At 42.1% G+C, this 19,937-nt stretch overlaps 1 protein-coding gene across 43 annotated transcripts in view; it reads left to right on the top strand.

Moving 5' to 3' along the window:
- The window catches only part of NTRK2 (neurotrophic receptor tyrosine kinase 2), a 345,316-nt gene that overhangs the window by 23,840 nt on the left and 301,539 nt on the right, over positions 1–19,937 (top strand). For all 43 annotated transcript variants that reach the window (XM_070248576.1, XM_014735383.3, XM_070248573.1 and 40 more), the window contains 4 exons: positions 7,661–7,735; positions 7,850–7,921; positions 12,783–12,851; positions 15,497–15,651. In XM_070248576.1, the coding sequence (XP_070104677.1) occupies positions 7,661–7,735; positions 7,850–7,921; positions 12,783–12,851; positions 15,497–15,651 (371 nt within the window). The remainder of the gene's footprint in view (positions 1–7,660; positions 7,736–7,849; positions 7,922–12,782; positions 12,852–15,496; positions 15,652–19,937) is intronic.

The raw sequence follows: 19,937 nt of genomic DNA, 5'->3' as shown, positions 1-19,937 counted from the left end.
GTCCCACATATAAAAAGTAGAGGAGGATGGCACAGATGTTAGCTCAGGGCCAGTCTTCCTCAGCAAAAGAGGAGGATTGGTGACAGATGTTAGCTCAGGGCTAATCTTCCTCAAAAAAAATGTGGAAAGAATCATGGTGGTCTCCTGGTAGCACTGTTGTGTTAAGGGAGACAATCTATGGGTAACCTGGTGCCTGGCACACAGTTAGCACTACAATAAAGGGAATTAGTGGTGCTACTTCTTTGCCCAGGACCACAAAGGAGGTGGAAATGCTGACGCTAAACAGCATGTGATGAGAGGTTGTTTGAATTCAGGTTTTGAGCATGCTTATTTGGTGTTCTCTAATTCCTGTCTTCATAGCTGGGGTGGTGTGCCCTCTCTTAAGAATGGAGCGATGGACTGAGAGAGTCCTATTTTGAGTCCTTCTTTGGCCCATCATGGATTGACTTTCAAAACTCTTTCTCAGCATTTTCCTGAGAAACAGAAGCAACCTGGTTGTGGACTCAGGGAATAAGGCCTTTTTTTTTTTAAAGATTTTATTTTATTTTTTTCCTTTTTCTCCCCAAGCCCCCCGGTACATAGTTGTATATTCTTCGTTGTGGGTCCTTCTAGTTGTGGCATATGGGACGCTGCCTCAGCGTGGTTTGATGAGCAGTGCCATGTCCACGCCCAGGATTCGAACCAACGAAACCCTGGGCCGCCTGCAGCGGAGCGCGCGAACTTAACCACTCGGCCACGGGGCCAGCCCCTAAGGGCATTTTTTTAAAAGAATTATTATATTCCCTGTGATGGGAATCTTATGGCAGAAAGGAGCCTATCAGAGTTGAAATTCTGCACCCCACGTCTGTAAGCCTGGACACACATCACAATCTCTTGTGGAGTTTGAGTTCTATCTACTTTTATTACCTTATTTATTTGTTTACTTGTTTACTTGGGGGTGGAGGTGGGGGGTAGCCAAGGTAGCAGGAAGTGATTCCATTTTGAAGAGTGGCGGTTAGAAATATTCACGGCTGTTTCCATTTCTTTTTGATGAATTGCCAAAGTACAATTCAGGCAGTAAAGTCTAAGTTACAGGGAAATTTGACTTTTGAGCAATCCTGCTGTTAAGCTAGTACACGAGAGGAAAAGATGCATTAGAAACCAGTTTTTATTACTTGAGAAGATTACCTGGAACAATTAGTTAGCAGGTTGTCACAGCCACTGTGAAAGCTTTTAAAATGGGATCAATCCCCTTTCCAGGAACCTGTATTTCAAAAATGTTTCTGCAAATTTTTCCTAAAATTACCTCTTCTCTCTTCTTTTCCAAAAAGCCACCTATAAGCTTTTTGTTAAGCTAAAGGAGAGGAAATTCTTTACCCTCAAGAAAATGTCTTAGTGAAGATCCCGGATGTCAAGTTGAGACTGGCGCGGCTGTGGTGACCATGTAAGATAAAAAGGCAAATCATACGGACTCTTCTTATGTTTGAGTTCTTTATCTGTCGACTTTGGGTCACTCTTCAAGGCCTGACCTCCGTAAGCCTTCACTGACCTGCCCAATACTATCTTGTAGTTCCTCCCACGGTGTCCTCACAGGTGCTTGTACCTCTGCTGGGAGCCATCTCGTTTCTGCTCATCAAATACGGTGGCCATGAGCACTGTACCCCAGAGAGCATCACCTCCTTCAAGGTCAAGACCGCAGGATCAGAAGATCCTTGGGGGCCATTTCTAGCCTTAATGTTCCTGAGACTGAGAGTTTGGTGGCAAATACATGCTACCTTCTTCGGGTGATTAGTTTTTAATCATTTAAAAAAATAAATTTACATGCCACAACTAGAAGGACCTGCAACTAAGATATACAACTGTGTACTGGGGGAATTTGGGGAGATAAAGCAGAAATAAATAAATAAATTAGTAGTTGGTTTGAATATGTTGTATGCTTGTGATCTAAATTTACTTCTAGATCAGACAAATTTTGCTTTCAAGATCGACTCTCCGTCCTCCTTTGTTATGGTCCTTATTTGGTTTCCTTGTTTTCTCCGTGATACGTGAAGTTATTTTCTATTATCACAATCTTCATTTAGCATTTGTTGTGCATCCTTCATGCAATCTATGTACGTGTCTGGTCTTTCCAGTGGGACAATGAAGACTCCAGGGCACTTGGAGACTCCGTGGATCTGTTTGACAGTGTGTGAGCATCAGCTCTGCGCCCGGAAGTGGAGATGCCGTGAGATGAATAAGACCCCTCCATCTGAGTTAACGGTTCAGTTGGGGAGTCAGATAGGTTAAAAGAAAAATATAATTGTCGGTACAAAAAGTACCTCCATCCCTTCTAATTCTTAATTTTCAAATTAAGAAGTACAATAAATGCTAAAAGAAGAAATGCTTGCCAATGATGGAATAAAAATGTTCTGATGGAAAAAGCCTTTTCGGTGTTGTGTACAAATCAAGCAGTGTTTCAGATATTGCAGGGTCCCAGAATAGATGTAGGTGAATTCAGTGAGAAGCTCCTTGAATATGGGATCCAACTTTTAGGGCAGTAGATAGTGGTCTTGGGATGTCGTAAAAGTGAAAAACAACAGTGAAAAACAGCCCTCATCATATGAGGGCCAAGCAAGAATCCTCTATATGGACTCGAGAAAGGAGGAAGGCATATTCGGGAAACAGGATGGTTGGACGCCAACGATGTTCCAGACAGATTGCTGATGGAGGGGTGGGCCAAAGGGCCTGGGATGCTCAGGAGGTAAGTGAGGGAAATACTTAAGAAATATCGAATTAAAAAAATCCAAATCTACCAAGTCTCTTTGTCGCTATTCAAAGGCTGCTGACTTGTCTGAAAGAGAACTAAGGCGTCGGCTGCAGGTTAGAGGGGCAGAAGATTAGTTTTCCGTGAAGAACCAAAGCTTCGCTGAACTCGTTTATGAGATTCCTGTCAGACAAGTGCTGGGACATGGCTCTGGGGGGGTGGCTTGTGCCTTAAAACCCCTGGGGCCTAGGCTTTCCAGAACAGTGGGCATAGGTCAGAGGAGTTTGGAGTTGCCATGGAAAGAAAGCACATGAGAAAGGCCTGTGCCAAGATACTGGGCCTTCCCACTGTTTTGTTGGGAATGAAACCCTTCTCAGAGATGTGTTTTATAACTCAGTAAAGAGCCTTCAGAGTTTGACAGCACTTTGACCGCAGTGGTGGGAAATGGTTTTCCAGGGGGAAAGCCTGCCGCATTGCCTGTGGGCGCATCTTTCAGTTGTCTGCACTGGCCTGGCTCTTCCTTTCTCCTTCCCGACCCTGGGTGGGTCTCCGCAGCTGCTGCTTTTCTCATAAGTGGCAGTGAGATCGGAATGCTCAAAAGGTCTGGTGTTGCCAAAATCCTCCTGGAGGCACGTGGAAATCACCAGTAGGGGGCAGCCCAGCATGCTCCTTAGTCTTCTGGTTCCTGTCTGGGGCGCTGGGGCAGGGAGCTGAAGGCTCTTAGACCGTTTGCCTTTTGGGGTGGTCCAAGGAGCCAAGACCTTGAGTGTAGGCGTGTTTGTCCACTTCCTAACTGAGCAGCCCTGGTCCAGCTTCCCTGCTCTTGTTTCACTCGTGTGGTTTTCTCTGTCTGTCTGTCTCTCTTTCTGTCCTTCCCTCCCTCCCTGCTCTCCCTCCATCCCTTCTTTTCTTCCTTCCTTCTTTCTTTTTTCTTCATAAATTTAAAAAATTAAAAAAAATATAACAACAATACTTCATGTCCTTATATTCAGAACTGACTTTAACATTTTTGTCTTTTTTAATAAAATAGTTTAGTAGTTGAATAAAATAGTTTAACAGTTGAAGTTTCTTTATCCCAGGCCCATTCTCTTTTCCCGAGGTGAACTTCCTTGCAGTCTTGGTTTTATAACTTTACAAATGTCCTTGACTATGAACATGATGTAGTATTATTTTCTGTGTATTTTTAAAAGGTCACATAAATTATTTTATATTATGTGTACATATCAGTATGCAGTTTTGCTTATTTTTCTTTCTCACTTAGCATGAAGATCTCTTTCTGCTCAAATAAAAGATGAGGTTCAATCCAACTTACTTATTTAACACACCTACACACTTTATTTTTTTCTGTTTCTTTGTTGATGGCACTTGGGTTGTTTCCAACTTCTAATCCTGACAGTAGTACGGTGAATATTCTTGTATCTATCTCCTTAGGTGCCTGTGTGAGACTTTCTCTCAGGTGAGTACTTAGAAAGGGAATTGCTTGACTATAAAGCATACTGATTTATAATTTTCCAAGATACCAGCAAATTGCTCTTCAAAGTGATTGTACCAATTTATACTCCCTCCACCAATGTAAGAGAAATCCCCACATCCTTAGAAATGCCTTCTATTGTCAGGCTTTAAACATTTTGTCCAGCTAGTGGGAGAGGAATGGTATGTCCTTGTTTTAATTTACATTTCAGATTCTTTGTGGGGTAAGCAGCTTTTCATATATTTCTCGACCATGGAGGACTCCCCTCTGAACTGTCTGTTATTAACTTTACTGGCTTCCATTCTAACCCTGTGATTCCTCAGTTAATGGGAGCTAAGGAGAGTTTCCCATGGGGTAGGTTTCATGAGCGCTCTATCGCCAGCAGCTATATTGTGGGCATCTCTGCAGATGGTAACTTATAAAGCAGAATTCTTGGCTTCTAGAGAGGCACGTACTGACCTTTTAATCCAGCTCTTCTGTTGGTTTTTCCATTTTGACCAGGAGAAAACTTCATTATTTTATCCAGGAATTCCTGCCTCCACAATGGAAGGATATTCTCTAGTGACCGTTTTTTGTAATTTCACATGGTTCTTTTGATGGTTTTCTGTAAAATCTCCTGTCTGGTCTTAGATCCAAGAACAGTTATGCTCTGCTTAATGTCTGACTTATTTTCATCTCACGAATGCTATAAATTTACCGCCGACTGAATGGATACCCCTTTCCTTCTTTTCTTGGGCGTGGTGACTAGAAAGCTTAGATTCAAGCTCATGGCCCTTTCCTAACAGGTGTATGCATTTTAAACCTAATTCTTAGCCCTGCAGTATCTCTGTTCTTGCTTTTCTTTATTCTGTGCCTTCCAGTTTTGTTTATGTTAGCTCACTGTATTTTATTGAATACAACTTAGGAGTTTATAAATTAAAAATTTGATGAAAATGAAATAGAAATAAAATAAAGGGCATAGATAACTAAAAGGAAAGTTAAAGATAAATGCTTTGTGCCACAGACGTTGGTTAAGTCCCTATTGAGTGTCAGGCCCCTGCCTTAAGCATGGAGGACGCAGTGACGATCCAAGAAGGAGTGTTGAAGAATGCTCAGATGATATCAGGATGGTGACAGCCACCATGCCAGCTCAGCTGTAGGGAGTAGACAGACTTCTCTGGAAGTCCTGGCTGTGACCCCAAAGGAAATCTTGCCCACATTATCTACCTTTTTTGCTGCAGTTGCCTGAACAAAAGCGTTAAAATTCAGGATTCTCTGGAAGGCAGCTCTTTCTGGGAGATAATTTAGAAGGAGGTCACTGTGGTCTCTATGGAAAATGTTAGTGGAATGAAAATCTTGGAAAAATGTTTCCAAAATGTGATAATTTTGAAACATTCTATAAAAACTCTGAATGTTGAGGGGCTGGCCCCGTGGCCGAGTGGTTAAGTTCGCGCGCTCCGCTGCAGGCGGCCCAGTGTTTCGTTGGTTCGAATCCTGGGCGCGGACATGGCACTGCTCATTAAACCACGCTGAGGCAGCGTCCCACATGCCACAACTAGAAGGACCCACAACAAAGAATATACAACTATGTACTGGGGGGCTTTGGGGAGAAAAAGGAAAAAATAAAATCTTAAAAAAAAAAATAACTCTGAATGTTGAAAATTGTTGTTTGAGCGTTAGATTGGAGTCTTAGCATGTTTTCTTCTGTGTGTGGGAGGACAGAAGGGGATGAATCCTTGCACAGCTGTGAAGCGCGAGGCCCTGGGTATCGGGGAGAACCAAGACCTTTGAGCAGAAGATATACTGCTGTCTTGGAGGTTGCTTTTGTTGTGTAGCAGGAGACAATGTTTATGTGGCTCCTTTTAAAATTATTTCTCTTTGGTGTAATTTTGTTCCCTCAGAGCATTTACTAAATTTATTTCTAAAATTTATCTTCTAGAAATGGGTGCCCCAACTCTTACCATATGTGATATCTTTTTTATCTTGTTTTGGATTGCGTAGAAGGGACCTATAGGTGCTGTACCTTCTGCCCCATTGGTTACTATAATTTTTATTTTAACTCTTCTTGGTAATAGAAAGGCTGCATATTTGTTTTGTGTCATAATTGGAATGTTATGTGTCTTAAATTTTTTGAAAATCCCACTAGCACAACTTCCTATAGTGCCTTTGGAACTGCTGCCCATCTGTCCATCAATCCATTTGTCCATCCATCTGTCCTTCAGCCTTTGAATTCCTACCTTGTGCAAGGTACTTTGCTAGAGGCTGTGGTGCACATTAAGAAGAATAAAACAGGATCCAGCTGTTGTGTCTTCAAAGAGGGTGTGATGTAAGAAAAGTGAGTGGACAGGTGCTCAGATGACTAGCACAAGGAGAGTCCATGGTGGTAGTTTTAATAGCTTTGTGTTGTATTGCTAGGGATTTTATTGATTGCAAGTGACAGAAATTCAGATCGAATTTCTGTTCGTGACATCTGTCTTCAGAGATGGCTGAATCCAAAGGCTCAAGTGGCATTTTCAGGGTTCTGCCTCTCTTTAATCTCTCAGCTCTCTTTCCTTCTGTCTGCTGACTTCTTTCTCGGACAGTCTCTTTACTGTGGCAGAAAAATTTCCCATGGAAGCCCCAGGCCTGTGTAATATTTCAGCTATGGTCCCAGAGAAAGAGAGAGACTCTCTCTGTCCCAGCAATAATCTATTTAATTTCAGGGAAGATTCTCATTGGTTTAGTTGAGGTCACATGCACATCTCTAAGCCAGGCATCATGGCCAAGGGGAAGGGATTCTCTGTCCAGCTAGAGTCACCATTTTATTCCTATATTTGAGGGTTTTCAGAGAAGATGAAGCTTCGTTTCTATACAGAGTGCACTGGGGCCACACGGAGTTTGTGAAATGTGCTTCCTGAAAGGAAAAATTGGTGTTATTAATGACAAAGGCAGAAAGAGGAGATGCTGGCCTCAGAAAAGAGAGAGTGGGGAGGAAGGGAGGGATGGAGGCTGGGAGAGAGAGAAAGGGGGAGGGGAATCTGCTTCAGTCATTTCCGAGGTAAAAGGAGGGAGTGACTGCTGCTGCTGGAATGTGAGGAAGGATGTGATTTTTCTTGCATGGTGATGCTGGCATCCCTGTGGCTGTCACCGTAAGGGTGAAATGCCTTTGAGAGTTAGTGGATGCATTTCCAGTTATTTTCACCTCTCTACACAGGGGATACCTTAAAAGAGTTGGCAAGCTGAACTTGTTAGTTGAAAGAGTGATAGAAGATTAAGAAAAAATGAAACCTGGTGAACCTGTCGTTGACCATGAAACCCGATCAATCATGACTTCTTTTCAGTCACACTCAGTTTTGCTCCCCTTGCTGTATTTGAAAAAAATGGTGGGGCTAGGGTGGGTGGGGAGGGATCGCCTTGAGCACCCTGGTGAGGTTGCAGGGAAGCTGTCCGTTCTCTCATGCATTGCCTACCTTCTGAGTCACTGGTTTTCACTCTCTGCTTTTTTGCAGTTACATTGCAAATCAGAAAAGGCTAGAAATCATCAACGAAGATGATGTTGAAGCTTACGTGGGACTGAAAAACCTGTGAGTGCTCAGGACTGATGTATCTTACCGCAGAGCTTTTGCTTACGCTCTGTCATAGTCAGAGGGTCCTTCATTGGTTAATTCTAACATACATGCAATTATGTGTTTTCATAGGACAATTGTGGATTCTGGATTAAAATTTGTGGCTCATAAAGCGTTTCTGAAAAACACCAACTTACAGCACATGTAAGTAAAGGTTGATTCTTTTGTTTCCAAGGACCCAATTTATTCAATAATTTTTTCCTCTGTTTTTCTTCTTTTCCAACTCTAAACCTCCTTTTTGAAAGTTAGTATAGCTGTGATAATAGCTTAGAAGCATTAGCTTTTATTTTGTTTGATTTCTGAATAGCTTCAGAGGGGTACTTAGAACAGCCTGTTTATTCCCTTTCATGAATTTCTGGGCCATTTCCATCTTGGACAGAGCAATAGGCCAACAGTAAGGAGTCTGATGTGAAAACTGTGTCTTGGTACAGCGTCCCTGATTCTTTTCCTTGGAATCATGACATGTTCCCTGGAAGACATCAAACTGGTGGAGCTGAAAGAAGCTGACTTGGCCTTGGCCTTTTTAGGGAACTAAAAATTACTAATGCTTTTCCCCCCACAACGGGTCCTCTTTGGAACCTTCGTTTTCCCAAAGCTATCTGTCATGATTGATAAAAGTGGAGAAAAATCAATCATGGGATATGCCAAAGGTCAGACAATTATTAACAACAGCACGTTTCCCCTAAAGTCATTTTGATGCTCTGTCCACTGAAGCCAAATGGAAATATGGACAGTGGGAGCTCTCAGATTGTTTGCTGCTAAATTCCGTTAGATGATAGTGTCTAGTCAATACGGTGTGGACTTCCTGAGAGGTTTCTTCATTAAACAGAGGATTACCCACCCCTAAGCTCAGATTGATGTCCCCATGCCCCGAATTTTCAGTGGGAGCTTCTGTTGAAGGAATGTTGTCAGCATTCATTGGCTCTTTTGTGCTTTGCAAATTCTCTGCGACAATACTTATATGTTTCATAGACTACAGTGTACCTATAAGACTCTTACCTGAATTATCTCACTTGATTTTTCTGTCACTTGGCAGGGAAGATCTTCTTGATTCCCGTTTCATAGTTGTAAAGACAGACAGAGAGGGGCTGGCCCCATGGCCGAGTGGTTGAGTTCACGCGCTTTGCTTGGGCGGCCCAGGGTTTCGCCAGTTCGGATCCTGGGCGCAGACACCACGCTGCTCATCAGGCCACATTGAAGCGGTGTCCCACATGCCACAACTAGAAGGACCCACAACTAAAATATACAACTATGTACTTGGGGGATTTGGGTAGAAAAAGCAGGAGAAAAAAAAAAAAAGACAGAGGAAGTTCTAGGACTTGCGCAGGTCTGCAGATCGAAAGTGGCAGGATTGTGACTCCAGGGCCCACTCCTAGCCATGTTCCTACAATAAGAGTACAGGAAAGAAAATTTGTGTCATCCGTGTAATTTGAGAACCAGCCCTTCTTGTCACATTTGTCCTCTTTGTTTTCTTGGGGAGAACAGTTCCTCAACTGATTGCCATGCCAGTGATAAAAGACATCATTCTCTTAGAGCAGATTGCCTGGACACTTTATGAAGATTTGTTGATATTATGAAAGACCTTAATTTCATAAAGCCGGTATCGTGACTTCCTATTTTATAGGTGACATTAATGATGAAGTCAATTTAAAAATAAAGTCGGTAGAATTAAGATATAAAACATACGGTAAAAACGTGATGAAACTCCAAGGAACTCTATGAACACATTTCATTTCAGTGCTTTTTGGCATCCTCTCTGTGGTTGGTTTGCCTGCACAAATCTGATGTCTGCGTAGGCCTTGATAGCATAAACAAGAGAGAAGTTGGATAGAAGAAAAAGGCAAAAGGCTCCAATGCAGTCACTTAACTGTAACTAATGACCTCAGTGGTTAAGTTCTGGAATTTTCATTACAGCTGACTTTCGACCTGAATTACTCAACAATCACATCTTACTGGCTATTTTACCATTTCATTTCCCCTAGGGCTATGTTGTGTTCAATGGGCGATAGTTAATTATAGTTTTATTAACAGAATTAGTTATTACTTTACTATACCTCTTATATTTTCCCTACTTTCCTTGTTGCATGCTATTTATATGAATACCGAAGCCACCTAGTGTGTTTTTTCAGGGTGATGTATGGTAGAATAATTTTAATGGCATTCTTTGTCCAGCACACAACTTATATAAAGCCAACTCCCTGTGTCCCAAAGAGGTGTCATTTGAAAACTGTCAACCAAAGAGATGGACAGGTCTTCTCTAGTTTCTTTAAAAGGTGGTGGTGAGGAAGCCCATTGGTCAAACTGCAAAAACTCTATTGATATTTGCGGCTCGATGAAATCATAGGACAGAAAGAAGTCAGGCCAGGATTCACACAGTTGTGAAGAAGTCATAAAGTGTCTGTAAGCTTCATATAGCCACCTGATAAAAGAGGTTCCTAATCGCCAAGATATGAAATTAAATGAAGTAGCTGGCTTTTGAGAATGGCAGGGAGGAGGGAATCAAGGCAAGTGTCTGCCTTTCCAGACCTTAGTCCCAACCTCTGCTGTGACTGAGGGCAGCGGCGCTGGCTTGTTGTCCCTGACCTCCCCCTTGTGAAGTGCATTCCTACCTCGTGTACCAGCACAGTGGGTGCCGGGGGCTGGAAAAGGGATGTGTATCAGAGGCTGTTTCTCTCCGCCCCTGGGATGCGCTGATCATCTCTGGGAGTTTCCCTGCAGTGTTCACATGTGCGCAAGAGCCGTCTATTCACGGTGGGCCTTAAGGACATTCAAGTCAGATCCTGTCTCTCCCTTACCCTGGGCATATTTAGCATCACATGGTGACTGTCCAAAACCCCTATGACTGCTCACTGAGTTGATTTCTTGGTGCCTTTAATTCCTGCCCGGCCCCTGAGAACCCAGGGGCTGGGAGAAAAGCCAATATCTGTGTTTTCTAGGGGCTTTGCCGAGGTGCTCATTAGCTCCTTTTAAAGTTCTATAATCAAACAGAGGACTGTTGATTTGTTTCCTCCCCTCCTCCTCCTTTGTGACTTTTGGCCCCAATAATAAGTATGGTTCATAAACTCACCTCGTAACTTGGTGCGTAACCACACTCTGGGCCGCACTGCTCCCAGACTACCTTTGCTCGCTGGCCGAGAACCTTGACACCAAGTATCCTCTTTCTCTGACTCCGCTCTCCTCATTCTTCTTGGGAGGAAGAGTAGGGTTTTTTTTCCTTCAGAAGGATGGGGATTTCTGATGACGATGAAAACATTTGTGCCTCCAAGACTGAGGCGAAGACAGGCAGATTGACTTTTCAATGTATTGTACTCCAGTGGAAACCATTCTTAATTCACATTCCAAAAGAAAGATTTATGTGGGCACATTTCACAGCTTCCCAGGGGATTATTTTTTCATGTGGGTGAGCACTTTATACTCAGTGTGAAGAGAAAAGATGCACGCATAGAAGGCAGAGAGTGCCCTGGAGTAGGTAGGGGTAGATGAGTGGAAATCTCAATATAGAATTAAGTGGAGAGTGGACACACACGCTCTTGAATTATGAGATGCTGAGGTGGCATTTTCTTCACTGGTCAATTGACTCGTGCACTAGGCCCTGGGTATGAGCCCTCTCTGAAGGTGACTGGTCAGACATCCCAGGATACTTCCACCGATGATTTCAGTGATTTCATTGGGCTGACACAGTAGACTTGCCTCGGGGTGGGGGTGGCAAGATTGCTGTCACCCTCGGATCGCCCGTTCTTTTCTGGCTCTCGGCCCATCACTCGCTTTCCCAAGTAGGGAACAGACACTGAAAGGCTCCTGGCGATTTGTTGAGAGCTTGGCTGTTTTTGGAAAAGATGATGTTTGTTTTGCATTCATGTTACTTATTGCACACATGTCTAGAGGCCCAAGCTTTGGACACTTCTTAAATAAATTCAACTGGTAAACAAGTTCAGAGGGCAAGTCAGCTGCCAGGATTATGGCTCAGAATTTCCCAACTTGAGGTCTCATGGTGCTGATCTTTGGAAACTGGAACTTCCATCCTTGAATAAAACAACATATTCAGAACACGTCAGTAAATTCAGTATTATTTTTCCATTCACAAATAGGACATCTTTTCCTTGTCTGGCTTGTCCAAGTCTTAAAATAATACGTTGCTAAAATAGTTCAAGATAAAATCTCACATATTCCTTCTTATCTGATTTTGCTGTTGTTGTTATCATCATGGAATTATCTAGTTATTTAGAAGTCATATATAAACAATTTCAACAGAGTTTATCAATCGCTAGGTATCTTCTTTCCTATAAGGACATGTTAAATTCAGTTAATCTTCAGAGTTATTTGTGTCATGTGATTTCAAAATAGTCATACTATTCTTTAGTTTTAAAGCATCTTTTTTTCCCTAATGAGTTTATGGTTTTTAATTTAATTTAATCCTTCTATTAATTGTTCGAAAAGTCAGAGAGCTCTAGGAGGTATGTAACTTAGCTCTGAATCAGCATACAAAAAATAAGCTTTTGGGTAAAAAAGAGATTAAAAATAGACATTACAGGGGCTGGTCCCATGGCATAGTGGTTAAGTTTGCGTTTTCTGCTTCAGTGACCTGGGGTTCACAAGTTTGGATCCTGGGCATGGACCTACACACAGCTCATCAAGCCATGCTGTGGCAGCATCCCACAGACAAAACAGAGGAAGATTGGCACAGATGTTACCAGCTTCCTCAGTGACAATCTTCCTCAAACAAAAAGAGGAAGACTGGCAACAGATGTTAGCTCAGGGCCAATCTTCCTCACCGAAAGAAAAAAAAATTACGCTTCCCTCTTCTCTCCCATAAACAAGAATTATAGGAGAGGCAGGAAAAACTAAGCTATCACTCTAGGTAAAAGAAAGAGATTTGGGGCCTAAGTAAGGCATATACTGTGATCAAATAAAATTATACTTTGAAAAAAGAAAATCTCTTTTTGAATACTTTATTCCTGAAATGTAACATTTTAAATTCATATTTAACATTTTTGATTCCTTTCAGCAATTTTACCAGAAATAAACTGACGAGTTTGTCCAGGAAACATTTCCGTCACCTTGACTTGTCTGAGCTGTAAGTAACGATTATATGTGACATTTGGGGAAGAAATTTCACAGGAAAGGGTAATTAAGTATTTTTTTTAAATGAATGATGCTGTAAATCTATTTTTATATCAAAATTCTTGAAAAATGATTTCTCAAGTTTTGGCCACTTGTTTTACTTCCTCGTGAAGATATGATTCGGTGGTAAAAAATAGAAATCTCAGTGGTAGTACAACACTTATGTGAGTTTAAATGTTATTTTTACGTAGATGTTTTGTTTCCTAATGGAGGGAAAGGGGAGAAAGACGGGGGCTTTGTTCAAATGGCGACAGATCTCGTAGAAGCTCCTTCGCCCTGTTATGTCCAGGCCCGAGTGGAAAGCAGACCCATACTCGGGGAGGCAGTGGGGATGGGCAGCGCGCCCCGGCTTGTATCGACCACCCCAGCGCTGGCCTAGTGAACCCTGGAGAAGAGGTGGTCCTTCTCGTCTCGCCTGTCTGTGTGAGGTTTTCTTCTAGGTCTGCCACTGCACTCGATCTTTATCCTTACGCCCTAATTTCCTCTGCTGTAAAATGATAGGAGAAATATTGAACTATGTTCATGACTAATAGCCAGCATTTCCAAGTGGGCTCGATTCTTTGTATTATCGCCATGGAGCAAATATGAACTGTTGCCATTCCTTTGGGAAACGTACCCAAAGAACCCGAAGGCAGAGTCTCTGTAGGGTGGAGGGGGCCCAGATGGACAAGGCCTTTGAATACCAGGCAATGGCCTTGCTTAAACTGTATGTTGCCTGAGTTGTGGGGTCCACCCCTCTTCACAAGGAAGTTGTGCCAATCAGAAGATGCCCCTAGTGGAGAGACAAGAAGTTACTAGGTAGTCGTGAGTATTTTGTGGTGAAAGTCTTGGGAATTGGCAATTATTTGGAATCAACTGACTCATGGAGTTGAGGCGCTAGCTTTCTAACACAAGAATGGGCACGAAAACCTTCAGGAAGTGGTATGGAACAGAATAAGCGGCTCTGTAAACATTTGGAGCGTCACTGCAGAAAATTTTCATGATTAAATATTAGAGTTCTGATTTCAAATTCACATCTCAATACTCCCCCTGCTGCATGTTTAGTCAACTCACTCAGCAAATGTTAATTGTGTGCCTATTACAACTCAAACTAACGTCGCACTAGGCCGTGGGGTTATATAAGGAGTTTCCGTGTTCCAGGATTCTGCTATCCAGGGGGAGAGGTAGAAGCCTAAACACGTAAGTGTATGTGGTGCAGAAGGAGTCTGCACACTGAGCCAGAGGAAGGAGCCAGCTGTCTGCCAGCATTGTGTGGTCACTGAACATTGCTATATTTATGATTAAAGATCTCTTTGCTTCTTTGTCACTTATGTGGATTCAATCCTACCTTCCTTTTAGAAAGACTTTAGTTTTTCACGTGCTCGGAATGCCAGGAAACATCTTGGATGAGTGGAGTTTAAACATTGTGGATCTCTTCCACATTATATTCCATATCCAGTAGCATCAAATCCTATTTTGGTGTTGGAGGCCATCAAGCAGACACAAATTAAATGTCTTCCATGACCACATTTTCCTCGAAGAAACTCCCAGAAAACTCTCCTGAGATTCGAAGAACCCGACCAGAAAACCACAGGAGTAAATAATGTTGCAAAGCCCTGGTCCTGTCCTCATGGAAATCTTAAGTATTGTGGTTAATGCCAGGCAGAGCCTATGTAACGATTTTAAATGGCCTCATTTAAAGACTCATTACCATAAATGGAAGTCATCTTAAATAGGCCACTGAGTATTATAAATAAGCATTTAAAGATTTTTTTTTCTTGTGGTTTTTATTTTCCCCTTGACTACTTCCTCTTTCACCAGTTGCAGGCCGCAGAGTCCAGGCCACACAGCTGAATGGTGGCTTTCTCTTTGCAGACCTCCCACAGTGGGCTGAGAGACTTAAGCTGGAGCTCAGCTACCCTTGCTCTCAGAAACCCTGTGCTTGTTGTGTGTGTGTGCGCACGTGTGGGTGTGTATGCAGGAAGTCTAAGAGCTCCCTTGCAGGTTCTCCCTCTCACCTTCACTCCAGCTTTCTTGCATCACTCAAATTGAGCTGCGGTCGCATAATGCAGAGGCTGACAGTGCCGCCCTCTTGGCTCTCACGCTTTAGTCTTAGCATTTATTTACAGTCTCATTTTAAGTGAAGATGAAATCGCTCTGTCGCCCGCTGAAGTCTGAGCTTATTTAATGATAACGCTTCAATCTCTAGCCTGGTCAGCATTCCTGAAAACTTACTGTTGACATCTTTGCTTAAGATCTTCTTAATAACTATACAATAACTGTGATAAATTTGTTATGGCGCCTTACTTTTCCCCATCTTACGAGACATCCTGTTGGTCCTATGTTACGGCTGTTTTTGTTCCTATCTTGTTTCCCCTGTTATTCTGGAAAGTCCTACATCACTCTTTAGCCTCTACAGTGGAGTTTGCACGCAACAGAAGCTCAGCGCGTATTAGATAAAAGAATGAATAATAAGTACTGTTGTGCTTTAAAGGTGGGTGCAATCTCCCAAGATTGCTGGCTAGGAAGAATGCGTCATGTTGCAGAGCTTTCTAAACACTAGTGTAGTTAAAACTAAAAGATCGAAGCCTGATTGGGTTTCATTTTTGTTCCATGTAGGATCCTGGTGGGCAATCCATTTACATGCTCCTGTGACATTATGTGGATCAAGACTCTCCAGGAGACTAAATCCAGTCCAGAAACTCAGGATTTGTACTGCCTAAATGAAAGCAGCAAGAATATTCCCCTGGCAAACCTGCAGATACCCAATTGTGGTAATTTACTTTTAAATCAATGAGTTCTAGTTACTATTAATTGCTCTAATTGCTTTGGTGTGGTGGAGACTCTGGGGAGATTACCACTACCCAGATTTTACGTAGTATGCTCTTGACGTCTCAAGTGAGTTGGGCAACATTTGTGTGCAGTGTGGAGAAGTCAACTGGGAGCAATGTTGCTGAATATTCTTTGCAAGTAGAATATTATTTCTGAATGGATGATTTGAAAGTGCATAGAGAAAAAAGTACACTGTTTATTCCTTTCTTCCTTTGTTCATTTGTTTGTACCATCATCCATCCATCCATCCATCCACCATCCAAAAAAATATCTGCTAAGAGTGTAATACTTCACTGGCCACAGATATACTTACTTGGCACTCAGGCCTTGTACAGGGAAGAATCTCAGGAGGATGAAGTGTCCTGGCAGCACAAGAACATGCAGTTGGATCCAGCACATGGCCTTAAACTTGTCTTGCTGCCAGATGTCTGTGTCTCTTGATGGGGCACCAGAAACCTGCCGTCCCACGTGATTTTCCCGGTGCCTGGGTTTACAATCTCCTCTTCTACTCCTGTCCTCCACTCCTTCCCTCAGTATCTGCACCTCCAGAATTTAAAGGGGCACCACGTGATAAACTCACAGCTCTCTGTGAGTGCCAGTGTGTTTACGAGAAAGGAAAATCCAAGTGTCGTGCTTAGGATTTACTGCTGAGGGCTTCTGTGACATACCCCTGCAATACCCACATGGGCATGTTAGTCCTCTGTTGAAATTTTAATCAGTTAGTCAACCAGTTAATCAGTTCGCAATTATATTTGATCTTCCGGCTGGTGACACAGCAGAAAGCCATGAAGCACCTGATTCTTGTCCACAAGGAACCTCTATATTAACCATAAACATCTGATTCTTTGTTTTCAGAAGACCCTCTTGTTCAGGGTCAATTTTTATTTAAGGAAAATATAGCTTCTGCTCACTTTTAGTAAGAATGGAATAAAAGAAAAGATAAGTGTTTGTCTCTTACCCAGAAGGGGCTTAGAAACCAGCACGTACCCTCCCCACAGATTTTCTGCCTTTGGCTTCCTAATGGGGGAATCAGGCCTTGTTCCCTTGCCAACTTCCCTCAGCTGTCTTTGCTAGCCAGCACTTAAAAAAAACTTTTAATATCTATCTTTTCCTGATTGATAAGCAGCTCACTGTTCTCTGTTCTGCTATAAATTTGCACTGCTGAGAGAAATTGCCTAGAGGGACAAGAAATTCTGTGTTGACTCACCTGGCCTCTTGGCCAGCTCCTGAGTCCCTGTGGCTGTTGTGACCACATTGGCTCAGCGACCACTGAGAGGAAAAAAGAGACAGCATCTGACTCCTGTTCTGATTTCACAAACAGCCTCTTAATAGACGTCTGCTTTGCCCTTGCCTGAAACCAATTCAACTTTTTTTTTTTTGTTTTTATTTTTGGCCATGCTGTCTTGACAGCATTCCAGTAACGCACGCACCTAATGTGTTGTTGATAGTTCTTTGTGACTCTGGTGGGGGAAGGGGAGGAGCGAACGGGTCCTAATTTTTCCTGATCAATTCGTCAATTTTCAATAATCGCTATTTGTTTCCTACAAATTAGTCAGTGAATTGTGTGTAGGAGAGAGAGACTTTGAATCCACGGTCCAAGGGCGGGGGGTTGATTGCTTAGGGCTGAGTAGCTACCTTCGTGGTAACATTCACAATTAATTTCAATGTCAATGATGCTTTTCAAAAGGCAGCGTTATAAAAGGTGAATTGATAGACTTATTTTTCTGCCACTTTCATATTCTTAAACTGTTTTGTTATTTTTATGTTAATTTTTGTTTGCTTTCCAAGTGCTTTTTACTTATTCATAATTGTACAAATAATGCTGATACTTTTTGTTGTAAAAATAACTTTCTATGTTGCACTTAAAGCTTGTCTTTTTCTTACTTGTGACGAGCTCAGGTCAGTAATCGTCGATCTCTCATGTTCTTTTTAATCTTTGTATGGTATTCATGGTAGCGTATATCTTAATTCCGCTAAATCTTCCATATTGACAGGCATTTAGCTTATTTCCATTTTTCATTGCTACAAAAATGTTTCAACGTGTCCTCATATGTGCTCTTTGTGCCTGTGTACAGAGGCAGAGCCTTTTCTAGAGCACACAGCAGGAAGCAGACTTTTTGGTTTATATGATTTGCACATTAAAAAGTGGTTATCCCAATCTATTGTCGCTCCAGCAAAGCATCCCTGGATGTTAGCAAACTTCCTATTTGTTATCTTTCTAAAAAATGGTATGTCATTGCTTTTTAGTTTGCATTTTCCTGATTCCTACTGAGTATCTTCTATATTTTTTGGACACTGTGTTTATTCTTCAGTGAATTAGATAGTTACATCCTTTGTCTATTTTTCTATAGGGTTAGCTTCCTTTTCTTTCCTTTTCTTCCATTGATATGTTCTTTGTTTTATTTTTTCTTAATGGTTTGAAAGTTATGAATTATGTTTATTTTGTAAATAAATAATGCTCAAATATTTACCACACATATTTAAATATATTTTCTGTATCTAGAGATAACCCACAATAAGACAAGAAAAGATAATTTTACTTTCCTTTACTTTCTCCTCCCATCTCTCAGACCGTTATTGCCTGAGATTTTATTTTTAGGTTATGACTTGATTTTTTTGAAGATTTACGATTTGTTTGTATATCATTGACTTTTGCATCCTATTACTTCCTCGTGGAGTGGTTTTTCTGTTTGCTGGAGTATATCCTCTGATATTTCTTTCAGAGAAATTAAAAAAATAAAACCTGCAAGTTCTTCCTGGTGAAAAATCAGCCTGTATTTTTTCTTCTCGATGGAACTGGCTGAGAATAAAATTCTAGACCAAAATTACTTTCTCTGAGAACTTTGCAGATATTGTACTCTGTTCTCCTTCGGGTGCATTTGCTGGTGAGAAGCCCGAGGGCAGCCTGATGCTCATTTCTTGATGGGTAACCTATGCTTTTCTTTTCCTTCCAGAAGCTTTTAATATTTTCTCCTATTGATGTTACTGTTAAATTTTACCCACTGTAACCAGGGTGTGTGTGTATGTTCTGAAAAATTTATCCTGGTTGACATGTAATGTACTCTTGTAACGTGAGTGTTCACGTCTTCAGTTCTGGAAGAATTTTCTAACTTATTGAGATGGGTGTTTGCCCTCCCGGCTCCGCCCTCCATGCCTCTCAACCTTCTGGAGACTTTCCGTCTGATGGTCCTTTTCTGCTGCGTTCTGGGAGAATTGGTTTACTCACTACTTTGCCCTTCAGCTATTTCTCCAGCTACTGAGTTTTTCCCTTCCAAAAATCAATTTTTAATTTCCACAGACTCTGTGATTTTTTTTTATGAGTGAAATGCCTTTTTCCATGTCAGGGTTCCGAATATCTCTAGGGTGTCACCAGCACCTAGTGCGGCTGTTTTCTCCTGTCAAGTTCCCACACTTGTTGCTTCTCCCCCCAGGGAGCTGCAGCTGTTGTTGGATGGATGTTGTGCCCAACACAGGAAGGTAGAGGTGGGACAAGGACTGCTTTGGTCATTTGCTTTTCTTTTCTCTCTCTCTCTCTTTTTTTTTTTTTTTGGTGAGGAAGATTGGCCCTGAGCTAACATCTGTTGCCAATCTTCCTCTTTTTGCTTGAGGAAGATTGTTGTTGAGCTGACATCTGTGCCCATCTTCCTCTATTTTATGTGGGATGCGGCCACAGCATGGCTTGATGAGCAGTGTTTAGGTCCACACCCAGAATTCGAAGCTGTGAACCTTGGGCCACCAAAGTGGAACCCACAAACTTAACCACTACACCACGATGCCAGCCCCTCTAGTTGTTTTCCTAACCAGTGGCCCTGTGGCTTGGCCTGGGTGGGCTCCCCTCTGCCCTGAGTCTGCCCCTTCAGTGCTGGATCAGCCTAGAGCCTCCCTGTTTTGTGCAGCACAAACTTCCTTGTCTATTTGAGGCAATGCTGTTTCTCTTTAATCCCATTTCCCCTTTCTCTTGTTCAGGGGTTCCTCCTGGTTTCTTATCAACCAACAATATGCCTTCTTGTTTTCCAACATGGTTCTGGATTTTTTTAAGTTTACATAATTTCTAGAGACTTGAGATGAGAGGGAGAGACTTCCATTTGGGGCTTAGGCATATTTTAATTTTCTTTATGATGGTTTCTCAACTTTGGTTCTTTACAGAGTAGTTATGGGCCGGCCCCGTTGCCGAGTGGTTGCTTCCACCTCCGTGGCCCAGGGTTTCACTGGTTCAGATCCTGGGTGC

This window comes from Equus caballus, chromosome 23 (assembly GCF_041296265.1).
Source record: "Equus caballus isolate H_3958 breed thoroughbred chromosome 23, TB-T2T, whole genome shotgun sequence".
Lineage (NCBI taxonomy): Eukaryota > Metazoa > Chordata > Mammalia > Perissodactyla > Equidae > Equus > Equus caballus.
This window is presented reverse-complemented; position numbering and strand designations above follow the sequence as displayed.